This window comes from Pundamilia nyererei, unplaced genomic scaffold (assembly GCF_000239375.1).
Source record: "Pundamilia nyererei isolate P.nyererei 1_Seehausen unplaced genomic scaffold, PunNye1.0 scaffold00348, whole genome shotgun sequence".
NCBI classification, from domain to species: domain Eukaryota; kingdom Metazoa; phylum Chordata; class Actinopteri; order Cichliformes; family Cichlidae; genus Pundamilia; species Pundamilia nyererei.
The window spans coordinates 344,381-364,728 of record NW_005187749.1 but is presented as its reverse complement, the minus strand read 5'-3'; the positions used below and the strand labels follow the sequence as shown (position 1 = coordinate 364,728).

Here is a 20,348-nt window from a genome sequence, read left to right as displayed (position 1 = left end):
GATCACATAATTTACTTATGATGGACAGACATCACTTGCAATACACACCAGAGCTCAGCATCATCTGATGCAAATCAGAACTATTTTGTCAAATTATACCATGGGAAAGGGTAATAATAGCTCATAAATCATTTTATGCTTTTTGCTTTTGCTCTTATGTCTGATGAAGAATAAGACCAAAAGGGCGGGTTACTGAATCAGCCACTCCCCCCAGCCTTAATCACTTTCAGTCCCAGGCAGGTATGGATGCTCAGATGACCCAGATGAACTGAAGCAGAACTTGACCATATGGGACGTGTCATCAATGAGAGAAATAGACAGGGCAAGCCTGACCTCACTCAGTAATATCCCCTCATCCTTGTCACCCACAAGTCCACGCTGATGAGGCCAGGTGGATAGTTCACCTCCGTATGGAACCAGGGGCATCTCCAGTGCGTCCCTGCTGCCACTTAACTAACCAAAAGATGAACCCCTGTGCACGCTAATTGTCTTCAATCAAGTTGAAACATTTCTATATTTAAATATCGTATTAATTAGTAATGGCAGGAACATACTTCCTTAAAGGGCCTAACTCCTCTATGAGGTATCAGCACATTTAAATTCTAATACATGACTGAACATTTATAGGATAGTGAGGGTTTAGCAGGAGTATATTTAATCAGGCCTATCTTTATGCTATGGTGTTTTCACATTAATTGTAGTTATAGCCAGGAGTTGAAACTGATTTAGCATTTTCAGTTGAGGAGTAACCAAATTTGATAAGCAGTTTCACAAGTAAGAGTTAACTTCCATGTGCTGCAGCATGGAGTTGTCAGTGATGGCATGGAGATGCTTGGTGGTCTTTCACATGAACATCATGCACATTTTCTGCACCCATACAACAGAATACATGAAAGACATTGAGGTCAATCCATCAAACGATGTCCACGTGGATATAAAACAGGAAACGTGATATTCAAATAAATTCTGAAACCTTTTCACTGGATAAAATTGGAATGATGTTCTATGTTTGATCAGTTTAATCGGTTTTCATGATCTCTGGAATTAAGAATTTACTAACGGTTTGCTAAATTAATTCAGGTATAAATGTATTTGGTTAATTAGTGACCAGGCTTAATGTCTATTTGGTACAATTCTCATCAGTAATTGGAAAAGAGAGCTTTTCATCTAGTGTATATCTGGCATTTTGAACAGGTCTATTCTAAATATTATTTTGATTTAACTTCTGATTTTTACCTATTAGAATTGTAGTTTAAACATGTTCTTTTTTGTTTAAGTCTCAGTGAAATGAAAATACATTTTTTAAAGTGTTCATACTTCCTGGATGCTGGATACTTTCTTCTTTTATCTCGTGCTATAGGCTATGCTATATACAGTAGCATAGGCCTATTCAGACCTAGTTTTATCCTTGAGATCTTTCTCCTTCTGCTGGTCTAACAGCACAGGTATACAAGGAGGCTAACAGTTAGTCTTCTCCAGCATCATCGCACTAGTTCAACAACCAAATCTGCAGGAAATTAATATCCTTTTTTATCCATGTTTAAACTGAAATATCATTATGAAACATTATGCCTTTGGACCACTTTTCTAAGGGTAATCAATCATCATACTATAAAGATTTTATGTATGTGTGTTCCTTATTTCCCCCTAGATGAGAAGACCGATCTTGATAAGGAAAATTCAATATCTAAATCACATATCACACATATTTTACACAAATTCCACAGTCACATATATTTGTACATTTGACAGATCAGCTGAGTATACATTGGAAGATCAAATACACATATTTGACTGTGAGGAAAAGTGGAACCCAGAAACAGTTTTGAGGTGCAGTTAGGAGGTGAGGGGTCAGTTCAGGGTAAGACTTATGGGATGTGTGTGGGTAAGCAATAGTGTGTGTGTATATAAAGAAAGACATGTGTACATGTGTGCTGGTGTATATGTGTTGGGAACATAGATAAGACCAGGATTCAATGGTACTCCTAAAGTCAGAAATGTCATGTCCATCTTGCATTTAGCAGCATGTGCTTCCTGAAGTTCCACACAGAAAAGTTATTATTGCCATACACACACACACACACACACACAGACACACACACACACACATGCACACACAACACACTTATATCAGTGCCAAAGAATAGGAAACAGGAGGAAAACGGAGCGTCCAAAAACAGGGAAACTTTCCCTCGAGCATCTTTGAATGAAGAGATGGCTAATTAGAGTCTGGTTGTGTGGGCCACAATTTGCCCATTTTTGAGAGGAAATATATCTGTATGCAAGCATCTGCACAAGTGAGGGCACATTTGCATGAACATACACACAGTTGGGTACTCAAATCAGTGATAAAGCATGTCCCAATTATCACAATTTGTTAGGTTTAGCCGGTGTGCACTGAGGTGGAAATACTGAAAAGGACAAATGTCTGAAAAACTGACAGTTGCCAGAAGACTTTAGAAAGCTTAGATAGCAGAAGCTTTGAGACGCTCCAGTTTCAGGTGCAATACAAATATATTCTTCCTAAGCGGTGCCCCTGGAAGACATCAATGAGAGAGACTTATATAATGACTGCGTTTGTCATTGGTAGTAAAAAAACCTTCTCCTCTAAATCTCTTCACTGCTTACGACAGCAAAGACAAGTAGAGCGGCTTCTCTGCGACTGTCACCGCTACGCGGAGTGACAGGCCGAATCCTGCTGCTCAGCAGCACACACGGCATATGGAGAAGTCTGTACATGCACACAAACACACATACACCTACACCTAAATACACTTAAATGTAGTACACCAAAAAGCTTTCTTTTGTGAAGCATGGACAACACAACCACAGCACACTTTCAACACATATAAACTTGTCTCCAAGCCCCCGAAGCTTTAGACAACCAAAAAACGCAGAGCCAGCTGCCACAGTCCAGCTGCGAGAAAGAGATGGCAACACACTCGAGCCACCGGGATGCTAAAAGAGAAGCCCTGTTACTTATTCATGTCTCTACTGAGAGCGGGGAGCCTGCTGGTGTCAAAACACTCTCTTTGGGCGTCTTTTCTTGACAGCAGAGCCATGAGCATGTGCTCATCTATGTTGTATAACAAGAAGGTATTTTTAGGCAGGTGCTTTTAGCCAAGGCTAAACTCAGCATTGTTTTGAAGCAGACTGATCAGAAGAGGGATCTGAGCTTTTGTCATTCAGCTGTTTTCGAGCAGATGGTTGGCTCCAGGGTACTCGGTTCTAGCACAGATGAAATCACTGGAATACTACTTTGCGAATGGATGCCTCTGACAGCCAGTCAAGTTGCAGTTTACGCCTTTTGTCCAAATTTGTCTGACTGTAAAATGTTATTAATTGTCATTAATTAATTCCACAGTGACCTTGACCTTTGACTAAAAAAATCTTCACCTACAGTCCCAATGAATTCTTGTGCTAATCTCAAAGAAATTCTATTAAAGTATTCAGATTATTAGTTTAGTGGGATTGGAATCCACATGCGGAAAACCTGAAATATCTCCAACCACAATGTCACCTGCAGGAAACCATAAAGTTACTATCAAAAGCAGCTGTACGTGTGACGCTTATTGACTTTGTTCTATGACAATTAGGCTCTGTCCTAATACTGAGGATGAAAGCACTCAAAAATAAAACTCCTCTTCTAATCTTTTGTCTTTTTGTAAGACATAGACACACTGGCACAGCTCATTTAAAAAGAAATGGAGATGCGCACATACAGTATCTCATGTCATGACCACTACAGTAAACATTAAGTCCACGTGGTCCTAGTCCCAGATGGTTTCAGTCACCTGCCAGCCATGATGAGTCATTTAGATACATATCCTGAGGGGCTGTGTTGGTTTGGGATAAAAATGCCATGGATGGCAGCCAGGGGAGCCGTTATGGACTGTAAAAAGCACGAAACATAACGAGCCTCGTGGGAACTCAGTTTACGTACACAGACCAACTTCCACTTTCTGCCTCTGAGGAACCCTGTCTACTGCTGCCAGCAGAACTGCGGAGAGAGTAATGTGCATTTTTGTATCCGTGCTCATGCTTGAGGTGGTGTAAAAGACATGAGTGTAAGTGTGTGTCTTTGTGTGTGCAGTTTTCCAATTATTACTTATGACAGAAAGGAAATCCAAAGGAGAAGGACGAGGGGGGGGATTTTAATGGCCACAAATTATTTACCTTGCTGATAAAAAAACCAACGAACAATAAATGCACAGTTATCTCTTGTGAACAAATAATTTGTTCCAAAGTAAACTTACACTATCAAACTATCAGCCAGAGACGGATTAAATCCCAGACTCTAATCTAAGAATTTCTCAAAGTCAAAACCCAATCTCCTCCATAATTGGAATGCTGTGTTAAATGAAAACAGAGTGTAATAGTTTGGAAAATATATTAAATTGAAAATATAATCTGATTAACACTTTGATAATAAATGCAGAAGAAATATTAACAGTCATTCAATGCACTAATTATCACCTAAAATTATGACCAAGCCAAGTAATTTAAGCCAAGTATGTTCACCTGGACAAAAGAGCAGTTGGACGGACATTTGAGACAGAAAGGTATCATACACTAGCTGCCAGTTACAGGGCAGGCAGAATTTCATGGATACAGTATGTTCACCTCCTAAGCAGTTATAATCAAGATAGCTGGACATGAAACGTGCGAGATCAAATACTTTCTTGCATTTGTCATTCCTAGAAAGCCAGCTTACACATCTGAGGTAAAAAGTTGTTTAAAGTCAGTGAACAAATTATTTAAACTTGGGCCTCATCCTCTACTCATTTCACTTCAAGCCAAGGGGCTTTATGGAAAAGCACGCTGTACCACAGAGGTAAAGCCAGGCTGAAATGTAGAGCTGAGTGAGAAATGGATTTGCCCCCTGAGTTTCGTCATGTGTCCGTGGGAAGTGACAGCCTAGCTACTGACAATAACACGTGAGAGGCATGCATTTTGTGCATTTCTGTGCATATGCTTGCCTGCATGTACTTGATTTCATAAAGGAAAAGGAAGGAAGGAATGAAGTAAACAGGGTTCTAGAGTTCAAATTCTTTTCCTTCTGGGAGTCTGTAGCCTGCGGGCATCAATATTTCCTCATTGCCCCTGAGGCCCAAAATGCTACTGCTGACTTTAGTTCAAAAGAGCAGAGCATTTTTGGATTTAAGTCAAGGAAAGGTGAGAGACAGTTTAGGCAAAAATATTTAAATACAGAGATAAAATGCAGGGTGAAGCTGAGCCTTGGCAGTTTGCTTGGTTCATTTTTATTCTTATCCTAAGACATCTTTTTGCCTCAGTGTCAAATCTGATAGGTCAATCGGTTTGAGACTGATGGGGCAGGTTAATCTCCTATTCTGAACCTCTGGTCAGGACTAGTATGTTTTGCCGCTTGGCCAATCACAGATATGATCAAACTCACCTCGGGCTGACTGGCTTGACTGACTGGCTTGTAACAAACAAGCTTGTGAGGCTGAGCACATAACCAAGAAATGGAAAAACTGCCTGGGTTGCAAAACAACTGAATCATATACAGAAAACACACATATTACAAGCAAAATATCACCCGTGTTTCTGCAAGTCATGCGTCATATTGTGTAAATCTGCCTAGTGTAACCATGCACATGTAGCATTAACAGAATCATAATCTTTAAAATCACAGGACTACTAAACGCTGCCACTCATTAAAATCTTGACAGAAGCTGAAGCTGTGACACTGGGAAATGTCACTGCATCAGTCCATTCCCAGCAGTCTCTCTGATGGCTTGTCATCACAATCTTAGCCTGACAGCTTTAAATCGATCACCAACCCTCCTTCGCCCCTTTAAATCTCTGATGGTGTTACAGCAGACTTGTATAACCTTTGAAGGACATATTTCTTACTTCCTTCTTACCCTTTGTTTTTATGCCAGGCACATCTAAAAACCAGGAATGACATTTTGCCACAACGTTTCAAAGAGCCAGAAAGTAAATAAATGGCAGACAGAAATGAGGCAGGTCGAATCTTCTTGCATTCCACGCATGCGCAGGACTGGAACGTAAGCGTTTTCTGCCGTTTCAATGTGGACGCACAACTCTGTGAAAACGACTGAAAACGATAGTGTGGACACGGAGCGTTTTCAGACGTAAACAACGTTTTCAAATCTATCCGGGCTAGTGTGGACGTAGCCTTAGTCACTTGCCCAGTCTCTGGACTTTGTATCCTATTAGGTTTGTATCCTAAAAAGCCTATATATTCCATTAGCTTTAATATCTTTGTACTGATATCTAATATCTTTAATTGTTTTGGGTAATATACCCAGATATTCATGCTTTTTAGCTCCATAATGCTCATTGTGCTGAATGCTTTAACCGACAGATACAATCAGGTATAATATGATATGGCTGCAGTTGCTATGGTGCCAACCTTTCTGCCATTCTGACCACAGCACATTGCTTTTTTTCACACGCACATGCATCACTGGCTGCAAAGCACAGTCCAGTGGGTTTGTCTTAGCAAACACCCACCTGGCTATGGTTGAAAATGAATGACAACGAAGCTATCAAATTCACAGCCAGATGCTCGGGAGAGGAAAACATCAGCTAAAAGCCAACAATCAAAAGTGGAATGTGAAAAGCTGTGTTCAAATTTGAATATTAACAACGTGCTTGCATGAATCTCAAAAAGTGTGAAACCGGAGCTACTCCCGGGTGTGAACCACAAATGAATCAAACAGGCACCAGAAAAACAGTCTCCATCCTCACCTGTCAATGTCACCCTGCATCTCTTTGCTTCCTCTTTGGGATACGTCTCGAGAAGAAGCTGCATCTGAGGCTCGGCCGGTGTTCCGTGCATACAGATGAAGGCTGCCATCTGTAAGGTATCTGTGAGGGGAGAACAAATTACAGGTATAAACGTTTAACTTCAGTTTGCTTTAGAAAGTTATTCTTTTTTAACTCGTGGCTCTTACACTTTAAGGTCCTTGTTTAAGTGAAGAAGAAGCAAATTATGTCAACTAAACATAAAGGAAGATGCTACCTTGGCTAATCTAAATAATGAACATGAAGACTGTGTGTGGATTTTGCAAAGTCGGTATAGAGAAGCGAGTTTGTGTCTCTGTGTACCTGACAGTGAACGAGCGGTAAGATTTGAGGCAACTTCCAGATAGCTATCAGACACGGCTGGTAGAACACGGGGGCCATTAGCGCTGAGTTAATTAAGCTAATAATTCAGCTAATCACCTTTCCCTCCCAACATGTTGTTACATTTTCTGCTCTGTTCTTCTTCTTTAACCTGTTAGCAGTTGGACGTACCGCCCACGGTACATTGGATGGTTTAGGGGACTAATTGTAAATTTGTAGGACTGCTAAGGGGTTAATCTTGCAGATACCTTGCTACATCACACCTCATCCTTACCATTCCCTCACAGTTTTCTCTTTACAGCATATCTCCTATTGGGAGTGTGTGCTCACATGATTGTGTGGGTAAAATGTGAAAAGCCTTTTCTCCTACGTGCTTAAGTCATTTATTGCTATTGAGCGAATGAAGGTCAGAAGCCTGCTGCTGTAATGACTTGCAGAAGACACAAACTCATCCATTCTCACTCAGGTAATCTGTCAGTGTCGTGAGTCCTCTCAAGGTTCACATAAATGTATTACTTGAAACATCCTGTGTGTGGTTTTACTATGAAAAAGTATACATAGCCTTGCTGTATGACAGTAAGCTATTTGTATTAATGTGCAGAGAAAGGCAGGTAAGGCCTTGGTGACTGTATGAATACAAACTAAGCATGAATTTCTGCACACTGAAATGGAAATCTGTCACATGTTAGCAAACAAATGACCTTTAAAGTGGACTTTTACTGAGTATAAATGATGTGGTGGTGATATTGTGCACTTAAGATATTTCTTCTTTATACAGCAAAGCATAGTTATGTATTTAATTTACATGGATTACATGGTGGTGCAACATGTTTAAAATCTACGAGCTCTGTGTTCAGTGCATAAAAAGGCTGAGAGCTACATTATTCAGAGGGAGGAATAAATGTAGGAGGCACAACTAAACAGAATGCTGTTTCACACCACAGCGTGGCACAGAGGGATCAGCTAAAACCAATTCAACTTATTTTGACTGTAAACATCAAAAATTCATTCAGTTACTGAAATCACAAATAGCCCTAAGATAAATATTCAAAACACTGTCCTGCACTGGTCGACATTTTTTGGGGGAGGGTTACTCGTGTCGTGTCTTAAAGACTGAAAATGAGAAAAAAATAGCCACAGGCTTACTACTTAAATGTACACAAACCTGGAGGGGTCTGAGTGCCCACTATAGCGCCCTGTGGTGGTGCCTGCGCCTGTTGTGCTCGCCCTGGGCGCAGCGTAGCCACTGGGCATCGAGGGGGCGTCACCTGCCTGGAGACGTGGGGTTTGTGATTGGCCCAGACGCCAGGACATGGGGGAGGAGCGTGCAGCGAGGGCAGGTATACTCCGCCCATTCACCTCAGTGGTTACTGTCGTGTCAAAGGTTGTTTCTAATGTACTGTGGAGAAAGAGGGGTAGAGACATAGAATAAAATAATTTATATTTCCTCACAATATACATTAAAAATGTTTTCCCCATCAGAATGATGTTTTTGAAAATCCTAAAAGAGTTTTGAAGATTGCTAGGTGTATAGAGGGTCTTGGCAAAAATCACAAGTCTAAGACGCTGAAGTAATACCAAGTACACGCCTGTGCAAAGGGCAAATCAATCAGGTGAAAAGATCAGTCATATTTTCAGTAGACAGCCTTCTACAGTTGAGTTCCACTCCCTTCATCTCACATGTCTTTTTTCTAACACTGTGCTTGTTTGTGCGTGTGTGTGCGTGCGTGCATGAGTGTGTGTGTGTGTACACATGCATTTAAAAGTGTGTGACCTTCATAAAGTGCTCTTTCTTCCAGCGTTTTAACTTGAAGGGGGAGGAGAGAAGAAAGACTCCCATGAGAACTTATGTCAGAGCATCACGGTACATCACACAAAGATGGAAATGGAGGGAAGGAGACAGCTCTGCTTCCGCTCAACTATCAAGTGGATTTGATAGAAAATAACATTTGGATTAGGTGCCCTAACAAGGCTAAAGAAGGGAAATGAACCTCTTCAAAACACATCTGCTAATGTCACAACAATAAGCACCTGCCAGTGCATCTAGTCATTGGCAGGTTTGACTATTTTGAAGACAATCTGAATAATTTGGAACGCTTGCTGTAATATTCCCAACCCATCTCATGAAACCTGTATTAAATCTCATTGTTTTAATCACTAATGACAGAAAATGCCAAAAAATGTTTGATAAAGAGTACTATAAGAGTACAAGAGAAAAAGACAATGATGTAATGATGGACAGAGATCAAAAAACACTGACTCACTACCATGACCATCCTCCACTAACTGAGGAACTGCTGCTTTTCCCCTCCAAGTCTTTACCAGGATCTGCATGTAAGAACTGTCACATTTGAAAGATCAGGATGATTTATTGCATGGAATGAAAGCAAAATCCAGCCTGAAACTTTAATTATTTATGTGAAGTAACAGGATAATAGAAGTAAGGCAAATGAGTCAAAGTGACTGGACACCAAGCCCCGCAACTCCACAAACTACAGCATATGTGCACTCTCAGTGAGAAAAGTGGGAACTCACTTGAGCTCTCTCTACTGGGGAAAAGAGTGCACTGCAGTCAAATAATGAGAGAACGGACAGACCTAACATAAAACCAGGCATCTCTGACAATCTGTTACTTTAAGGATAAGCTGGTAATGTGCATTCCAATCACAAACATCCCTCTGTGGGCAGAATACTAGCATGAAATTGAAATGATGCACATAACACAAGTGGTAGCAGGCGCTACAAATCATCTGTTTTTCAGGACAGGATATAATGATTTTATGATCATATACCATATTTGCATATTTATAATATAATAAAATTTTGCATAATTTCTTGCATATTGGCTTACTGACTGTAGCACATCACGCAAGTGAAATGCAGGATAGTAGTGGGAGTAGTAGGAGAGGCCTCTGCACACTGGTCTCATTAGGTGACAAAAGCAGTGACACTTTAAAACAGCGTCTCACACATAACAGTGTTAGAGATGTGAGAACAGTGTGTGTGTGTGTGCTTAGCGAGAGGACAGAACGCTGCACCCCTGAGATGCCAAGTGCCAACATAAGAAGGACAGCAATGCCACCCATATTCACTACACATCTTTATCAACACCTCCTGAGATCCACACACATGCTCACATGGCCAGTGACGTAGGTGATTCAATGTTATAGTGTCTAGCTAAAAGAGAAAGAATGCTTATCTTATCCATCACACCCAAATATGGAAATCCAAAATCAATTTGCCACAGTATAGAAATCAAAATCATTTAACCAGTCATACACAATGTGGCCCACTTAATCAGCTTATCTTTATCTCCAGGCAGCAGAGAGAGAAAATGAGGAAGGCAGATAAACCGAGAGTGACTCTGCATGTAGGTGTTCAAATAAATAGGCATGAAAACCAAGAATATGCCTGAGCAGCAAGTACAGGAAAAGTGCTAACATACCTTACACATCCAACCCACCACATATGTATACTCATGTCAAAACACACACACACACACAGCAATAAAAAATGTTCAATATTAAGACCACATTTCCCCCAAACCCTTTCCATTATCTATAGAACAGGACTACAGCCCCCAAAAATTGATCTGAGACTATTTTTACGCTTGTCCAAGGGCTTGGCATGGAAATAATGCATGCTGACAGCAGGGCACTGCTTACTGCTGAGCAATGCTTAATATAAATATGCTGGACCTTGTTCTTGCAGCTGCTAATGAGCTCTGTGTTAATATCCAGTTCATGGGAGCTTGTCGTTAGCAGCACTTCAGAGACACTGCACATGTCATGGTGTGTTTTTCAGATTCACAACTCTGCACTCTTGCTGTTCAAGTCACAATCATCCTTCTGAGGCAGACAGATGGTATCAAAATTTGATAATGTATACAAAATGTATAAAATGTCATATGCTTCGTTGTGGATCTGATTGCAGATTATAAATCATAATATTGTATTGCTTGCTATTAACTGTTATTTTAGACAACTATATAAGTTACTGTCTTTTATGAAATTGAGGAATAATTTTACTTAAAGAATTTTCTTTTAACTTTCAACTTACTTCAACATTACCTTTCAAACTACTGAAGAAGTGAATTTTTAGTAGGGAACATAGAAACCTAGGGATATTTGGCATGAAAAAAAATCATCTGCAAATTTTTGTTTTTTCTATTTTTCTATTTTTTGTCATTATTGGAAAATTGCAGTTATTGAAACTGTTTTCTGCTTTCACAATAATCAGGTTAACAGCGATAGCAGCGCATTTGGTGGATTACACAGTTGCTACTCTACATGTGTGACAACTAAGATTTTTGCATGTTTTGTTGAGTATTTTGTGAGTTTAGAACTTTTGCAGTAAGGCTGCTGACATTAAAAATGCTATTGACGCATACATTGTACACATATTATAACACATAATATCCTCACTTCTTAATTCCTATATGTCAACTCAGAATCTCCTTCATTCCAAAGCAATGAATAATTTAAGACGTCCTATATTCACTGTTTTCCAAATGTAAACACAGAATAAACAAGCCGGTCTCAGGAAGCTATTATGTTCAAAATGTCGTCTGGCGGTTGCTAAATCCCTTTGGGACCAAACGGCAATCCCTCAGGTGCCAGCAGACTGGTTGACATAAAAAAGGGGCGATATCCCTCGACTGTTTGCTGTGCTAGGTTTGTCCTTGAAGATTATAGCTTTTCCTCACATGTGGAGTTTTTTTGCATAGAAAAAAGTGGCTGTAAATGAAATGTGGGGCTGTATGTGAGGGCCCCATCGCATCTGGATATCTAAACAATGGTGTGAATGCCACTCAAGCTGTGCGATGGCGAAAAGCAAGGTCAGTTCAATGAGAGAAGGAGACTGTTTCAGAGTCTGTGTAACCGTAGCTTAACCACATGAATCTCTGTCAAGTGGGTCAATCCTTTCTGTAACATTAGCCCTCACTATCTTCCAGACAAGGGCATAGTTTCAGTCTGTTCTGACATAATATCAAAGCTATTTAAAGAAAAGATAAATGTATGTGTATGAGTGTGCAATCACATAACACTGAGCTTATTGGAGAAAAAAGCATTTGCAAACTTGCTTCTAAAGTTACGATCCGTTTCAAAAGATGGTGTTTATTAGTAATGGCATCATCATCCCCCCATTTCAATCAAAACTGCACATAATGTGCTTTTAACTTCAAGTAACCATTTCATACATTTTAATTTGGAGTATTTTTCTTTCCTGTTGATAAGGGTACAAATACCAGAAAATCTTTTAAAATAGGAATGTAATGAGTCAAATGCCATAATTATCAAAATCATCAAGCTATAACTAGCTCCTAGGTCTTGTTAGATCTGATCCTGCTTAGATAATGAAAACACGATTCCTATCTTAAAAGTCACACTTAAATTTTGCAAATTTGCTTGAGCACAGAGCATGAAAAATTCCTGTAAGATGCTTTACTGCAAAAGCGTCTCAAAGGGAAGACCTTTTGGTCCTTGTTCATTCATTTAGTGGTGCATAGACAAATTATTTATTCTATCTTTGGCAAATATAGTATCACTTGTTTTTCTAGGCACTCTTGAAAAAGTAAATTAAGTATGTTTCAGCAGCTAAAACTACCTTCTTAATCTTGCAGTCTGCTCGGCTGGGGTATAAACAGATATAAGTGCTTCCTAAATAGGAAGCAAAGAGAAGGACAGAGTAATGAATATGACAGCCATGTCTGCTCGAGCGTAACAGTGATTAATTAACTGAGGTACTAAGCTTCTTGGTGATTAGCACCATTTCTTATCCAGGAGAGAGATTAGGGTGACCTGGCTGGGCTTTTGTTGTGGACAGAATTGGTATTCAAACTCAAAGGCTCTCTTTACATTCAAACATTCACAAGCTGACTTCCCATTTTACACTCGGTCTAATGACTGAAAGCTGAGCGGTGATCCATACTGCTGCCACCAGTACCTACTGTTTTACACTGTTTCACTGCTTCAACTCACATACACATATACAGCATACACAATGCTAATGTGGCGGTATGATGATGCATTTTTCAAATACTTCACGCTGACTGGCCTTGTGCGTCTGATGCATGAAAATGAGACTTGCCTCCTTTGACCAATCAGACACCTCACACCCCAAACCTGTGGGTCCCATTGGATTAAATGTGGTGGTAAGACAATGCCGCTGTATTGATTGTGCCTGGCTGAGACTCCTCTGAGGAATAAAGGAGTAGAAAAAAACACAAAAGCATGCACACACACACAGACTGCCATCTGTCATGGCTGTTGACAGCCCGGCCACCATCTTCCTCTGTAAATGGGGCAAAACACACAAAATAATAGACTGAGGGTGAAGGAGAGAGGCGAGGAGGGAACATTTCGCCCAGGGAGCTGATATAAACCAATAGATCATTTTGCCTTTGCCGCAATCTTTTCACTAGATTCTCTACGGTGCCTACGGCTCCCAGGTAGGACAGCTTTTTAAGGTGTTGGTTGTCCATCAACTCCTGAATGCCATTACATGTGTGCCAGCTGGTGAGGAAGGTGGCGCCTGCTTTTAATTAAATCCAGGATAGGTGGAGGAGAAGATGGCATGCTTACAGAGTGAGTATCATTAATAGTTGGGGACATATCTCCCTGATAAATTGTACAGAGTGAGTCAGTCCAATCAGATCTGTTTATTTGCTAAGGACGAGTGATGTACAAACTCACTTGGGTAATCTCAAGATTCAAGATTCAAGAGCTTTATTGTCAATACAGTAGTATACACAATATACAGTGTACCGAAATGCCCCCCATGGTGTATTTATAAATATATAAAGGATATATCTCCAAGAGATATAAAACTAGGAATTACATATAAATAACATGCTAAGTTTAGGTAAAATTAAGGGATAAAAAGGTACTAATTACTAACTATACAATTCTATACAATACTATAATTGTAACTATACAATATTAACTGTATGATAAACACAGACAGGACAGAGACAATACAAAGTGGAATGTGCAGTAGGTATTGAATAGAGATGGACCGATCTGATATTACGTATCGGTATCGGTCCGATACTGACGTAAATAAAGGGAAATAAAAAATGTAATCTGATCCATTAAATATCAAAAACTTGCGACACGGCGTAACTCGGCTCATAACTGTAGCACGTTGGAGCAGTATGCGTCACGTGATAGAGCGGCTGTGTGTATTTGTAGCCTCGCTAGCAATCCGGCATTTCATCTCCGAGGAAGTTATCCCAGAGAGAAGTAAAGCAAGTGTGTAAGTTCATCTCTGAATGTTTGTAAAGCATTCCCGCGTTAAGCTTAACAACCGATATATGGAGCGACTGCCTCTCTCTCTCTCCCTCTCCTGCTGCTACTTCAATCATGAAACTGATCAATGATCAGCTTATCGGCTTTTCTGTCGTGAGTCCGTCTCTCTTGTTTGTTTATCAAGAGAAAGATGTTGAATCTATTTAATTATTCTTCAAAATTAATTGATTTCTGTGCATTTTTTTTCACACTGCATCAAATTAAAGTTGATTACGTCGATTAAGCATCATGAGGTGGAGGGTGGTGGGTGGTTCCCTATTTTTTGGGTTTTTTTGCTGGGAGTTTTAGAACCCTATTAGTTAGGTTGCTTACTCTTTAAAATACCAGAATAGGGAGGATGGAGCAGGTTTAAGTTTATTAGATTGATAAGTGTTGCTGAACTATTAAATATTTTGGGTGCAGTGTATTTTTTGCATACAGGTGTAACAGAATAGCTCTAGTGTTTGTTTTTTAACTTGAGTTTGAACTTATACAAAAAGCAGCAAGATATTAAAAAAATTTATTGATTAAAAAACACGCTATATCGGATTCATATCGGTATCGGCAGATATCCAAATTTATGTAATCGGTATCGGACATAAAAAAGTGGTATCGTGCCATCTCTCTTATTTAATACCAGTTTCAAGTTATTGTCGGGATATCATTGACGAGACATGACAAAGACATGTGCAAAGTGCAAAATGTGCAAATATAATATAATTTAGATGTGTTCAGAACTATGTGACTGAGTGTGCAAATAAGCATGCTGAGCCCAGGTCCAGTTTGTAGTGGATTTGTGGAAGTTTTTGTTGTTTTTGAGTCTTTTGATGAGTATTGTAAGGTGTTTGTAAAGGCGTATGTGTATATCAGTCCTTTTGTGGTAGTGAGTTGAGGGCTCTGACTGCTTGGGGGAAGAAGCTCTTCCAGTGTCTGGTCGTCACGGTTTTGATGCTGTGAAACCGTCTGCCAGATAGAAGGAGGGAGAACAGTGCATGTGAGGGGTGGAGAGTGTCCTTCACTATGCTGTTCGCACGTCGGATGATGTGTCTGTCATAGAGTTGGGAGGTGGATGTGAGAGGGCCTCCAATGATCCTCTCTTCTGTCCTCACTATGCGCTGCAGACACTTGTTTTCAGCGAGGGTTCAGTTCCCGTACCACACAGTGATGTAGCAGCAGAGGACGCTCTCAATGGTTCCCCAGTAAAATGATGTGAGGATAGGAGGAGGGAGACTGGCCTTCTTTGGTTTCCTAAGAAAGTGAAGATGTTGTGGGGCTTTCTTCATGATGGTGGTGGTGTTCAGGTTCCAGGAGAGATCGGCTGACCCAGGAACTTCACACTGTTGACCATCTCAACAGCAGATCCGTTGATGTTCAGAGGGGTGTGGGCCATTGAGAGACAGGTTGTTATTCTGACACCAGTCTACCAGGTGTTGTACCTCCTCTCTGTGCTTTTACAACTTTAAAAAAAAATAAATATTTTTTATATATTTATTTTTAGTGGCCATGATGACGTGATGATATATATGGCTCTGCGAAGGGAGCATGTTCTATATTTGGGTTGTGGAAGTATTGATACTACTGGGGCTAAAGCACTGGGTAGGCGTATCTGGTAAAACACATGACTGGTTCAAGTTGGTTCTGTTGGTTCACATGGTAAACCACAGGGTTCTGTTCTTGGCCCCCATTTTATTTTTAGTGTGTTTACTTCGTGGTTTTTATCTTGAAAGGTGCTATACAAAATAAATAATCTGGATAAAAACCAGAAACTGTTGTGTTGTTGCATCTTCAGATTAGGGTCATCCATTAAGCGTTCAAAGTAAAGAGCTCTGCACGCCTACCTGTGGCTGATCTGTGTCCCCCGTAGACTGGACATGGTCTCTTCTAGGTTCTGTCGCAGGTCAGCGATGTTCTTTACTGTCCTCATACGTCTTGTCTCAGGGTCTTCTCCTGCACACATAGATTTTTACATGATTTACTCAGATCCCTGGACATACTTTTACAACAAGCACCTGTCACCCATTTACACAAAAGCTACAAACACACACAACATAAAAAGTGATGAGGATGGCTGACATACAGTTTTTCATTGAATTTCACCGAAATGTCTCAGTAGGGGGAACAAAATGATGACCGATCACAATGACAGACTGCATTACGGTGAATGTCCCTAACCCACTTGCTGAGAATTTGGATCTCATACAATAAATCCGCCTGTCAGGCTGCACTAACGTGCACTTCTTCTGCTTTAAAAAGTGTGTGTATCATTTTATGCGGTATTGACATTTTTCCTTCAGGCTGATGCTGAAATGTCATGCCATGACACCACGCAATCTGTCACTTAGTTTGGGACACAGTCATGCCCGCATGTAGAACCAAACTCTGCCAGAGCTCCTGTGCTTCTCTGTCAGACATGTAGAGAAATGCTTCCATCTCTCTACCTCGCCCTAGAGCAGGAGACAGCTAAGAAAGCACTTCATATATTTTATGTTCTCTTTCAGTGCCTCGTTTACAGATGAAGAATTTGTTTCATTAAGCTTACTGAAGTAGTGTTGCTAATAAGCACTGGACGTGCAACATTTCAGAAGTGTGAGCAGCGACCACAGACCAAAGTATCTGCTTGTCAGCTCCAATTAAGCTTCTCTGTTAGCTTGTCAAGCTAGCCCATACCCACAGGCAGGTACCACACAATGGGTAATTAACAAGTGGCACGAGACACAGAATGGATGGTGGTCACAGTGCTTTCTAGTTTTAAGGTGATTTCACAGGGAAACTGTCTCCGTGGCACAATAAATGAGCCAGCAGATGTTGGCCAGTGTTGCGTAATGTTAAAATGACTGCAAGAAGCTTTTCTCTGTGTTTCAGGCAATGCAGCTGTGATTACAATGTGGGGCACATCAGGGCAGACGGAGGTTCTAGAGATTTGAAAAGGCCTCAGGGAACTCCTCTGCACCAGCTCATTGCCACGGGCAGAAACCACAGTATCTGAGTTCTTTATCTTCTGGAATATACAGCAGGATTATATTGAATTTGAACAGAAATGCTAAGCTAGTTTGATGGAGCTCTGTTTTTTGTACAGATCCCGTCTTTTTGATTCTACACTGAACAACGTGATCAGGCATGAACTACTACAAAACTGGCAGTACGTCATTCATTTTACACACTGAGACCAGTCTTCCTGCTTTGCAGGACGTTATGTTACAATACACAGTGGTAGAGTCACTTAGGCACATTTAAAGAAAAGTGCCTTGATGGACACATTTCATTTATCTTTGTTTTGTTCAAGCTTTATTTTTGAAAGAGAACAACTTTTATTTTATTCACTATTTCACTATTTATTTGATCATTATTTGCTGCAGTTGCCTAAGTTCTTGTGCCTGCTGAGGCTCTACTGAATTAAAAAAGTTTAATCTGTGACTCACAAGAGCACATGGTACAGGTCTGGCTAAACCTTATTTTTCAGTCACTAAAGTCTTGGGTCGTTTCAAATGCTTTTAGAATTCATTCACTTCTCATTAGTATATGGGGATATGCCTGGCCAGGGAGCCGCTGCCAGTCCCCTCTGAGGTCATCCCCAAACCGCAGCCTCAATTCATGTTCAAGCCATCTGCCATTACCTAAAATGAGGACGTGGTCCGAGCTAAATCCCAGAAAAGTCCACACTGCAATATCTGTTTGTTTTTCAAAGCTCAAGACTTGACCTCAATTACAACATGGATCTTTTAGAAAGGCTAAAGCTCCTTTAAGAAGGGAAATTCTCAATCACATTATCTTAATGGGAAGGGGAGCTCTTCACTGCAAACTCAAAACATTACAACCGCATGATTTTGTCTTTCTTTGTAATCTAGTGATGGGATTTCCGGCTCTTTTTAGAGAACCGGCTCTTTCGGCTCAGCTCTCTAAAAAGATCCGGCTTTTTCGGCTCACAACCGGCTCACAACCGGCTCTTCAGGTTGCTTTGTTGCTTTAATTAATTTATTATTAACAACACTATAAAATTATGCACAAAAAGAATTACTAATGTAAAAAAAAAAAGTGGTTTTATTTATATATGTTTATATATAAATATATACAGTGGCCCCTAGAAACAAAGCATGTACTACTCCAAAAAATCACGTACAAATTCCAAAGCATGTACAAACTCTAAAACACATTTCTAGCATTAACTGAACTTCTAAACCAGAGCTACCTAGATCACTTAAATTACACAATTGAAAGCATATGTGTATTGTTTGTGTATTTATACACAAGCACTCATATATATTCAAATAATTTAAAAAAATGTTCATTTACCTGTTACTACCACACACCAAATCCGGTTGTTGGTACTTCCGGGCTTGTGTAGCCACTAGGTAACAAAAGCTCAACACTGCGCCTAGCATCCTGAAGCACTTCTGTTGTGTTTTGTACGTGTTTTGGAGTTTGTATGTGCTTTGTCTCTAGGGTCCACCGTAAATATACTTTTATTTATTCACTCCACATAAAATGTAATAAATAAATCATATAATACAAAAATCAACTATTCACATTTCAACTTTTAACTATTTAAATTTTCAGCTGTTTCCTTTGACAAATTTAAAGTGAAAACAACACAAAACACTGCAAACCACAACACAATTAAATATAAATTATAATATGAAAACAAAAAGAGGATGCACATTCTCTGTCATATGGACCTGCAATGAATAAACTTTCTGAATCCTTCATCATCTGCAACCGAAAATAGTTGTGGATGATTACTATACCTTTCTAATGTGACGTTGTTGTCCCTGGCTCTCTCTCTCTCTCCCTCCCGCTCTGTTCCTGTGCTACTGAGTGTAACTACCGCCCCTCCCCCCTCTTCCCAGCGCAAAGCACAAGGCTGGCGTGCGGAGTGAAGCGGAAAAAAAGTGCGAGAGAGAGGGTGAGAGAAAGAAAAAAAAAACACGTGACGGCTCGCGATAAGGAGCCGGCTCGCGTTGTTCACGTCAAAGAACCGGCTCTAAGAGCCATTTCGTTCGCGAACGACCCATCACTAGTTCCTGTGCTATTGAGTGTAACTACCGCCCCTCACCCCTCTTCCCAGCGCAAAGCACAAGGCTCGCGTGCAGAGTGAAGCGGAAAAAAAGTGCGAGAGAGATGGTGAGAGAAAGAAAAAAACCCACAGCTCGTGATAAGGAGCCGGCTCACGTTGTTCACTTCAAAGAGTCGGCTCAAAGAGCCGTTTCGTTCGCGACCGACACATCACTATTGTAATCCGTCTTTTTCTCATGTCATCCCTGATGTGCAAAACTTCTCTCACCAGCTCTCCTTCAAGAAAGATCCAATTACAATCCCATTATAAAGTGACATGAGGCAATCTAGAATCTCCATTATGAACGGACTCTTAATGAAACATTGAGAAGCAGTTAAAGGTGCGAGTGTGTGTGAATCTATTTGTGTGTGTGTGTCTGTGTGTGTATAAATGAGAGCCATAGCAACAGTGCATGAGAAGAGGTCTCACCCGAACAATGCTGCAATGACATGACTGCATCCACAGTGAAACCAAAACATTACAGCGTTACACTTTCTGCTGTAAATAACTGATTTTAAAGACTAGCAGACTTGTATCGTTAAATCTTTTGCACCTGATGACGTAATGTAGCAATATGCTTATACAATATTTTTTAGCTCCTACTTTCACTTCCAACCCTACAGAGAGGTGAGAAGCCACCTAGCGCTCATTTGGATTCTGTCATGATCCTGGGTCTGCTGACCCAGCGTTTTGTGTTTAGTTTATGTAGCCTTCAGGTTTCCTAAGTTCATTGTTATCATGCCTAGGTGTTTCTAGTTATTTTCCCCTCGTGTTTCCACTATGTTAAGTCTCCCCTGCTTTTCATGTATTTCATGTCTGTGGCTTATGTTGTCAGTTCAGGTTGTCATGTCTATATCTCACTGTGTTTCCTGTTTTATTGTGAAGAGGTCTGG

At 40.3% G+C, this 20,348-nt stretch overlaps 1 protein-coding gene across 6 annotated transcripts in view; it reads right to left on the bottom strand.

Moving 5' to 3' along the window:
* The window catches only part of nav3 (neuron navigator 3), a 184,254-nt gene that overhangs the window by 47,484 nt on the left and 116,422 nt on the right, over positions 1-20,348 (bottom strand). For all 6 annotated transcript variants that reach the window (XM_005752184.1, XM_005752185.1, XM_005752186.1 and 3 more), the window contains exons 10-12: positions 16,244-16,352; positions 8,282-8,515; positions 6,739-6,858 (exon numbers count right to left, since the gene is read on the bottom strand). In XM_005752184.1, the coding sequence (XP_005752241.1) occupies positions 6,739-6,858; positions 8,282-8,515; positions 16,244-16,352 (463 nt within the window). The remainder of the gene's footprint in view (positions 1-6,738; positions 6,859-8,281; positions 8,516-16,243; positions 16,353-20,348) is intronic.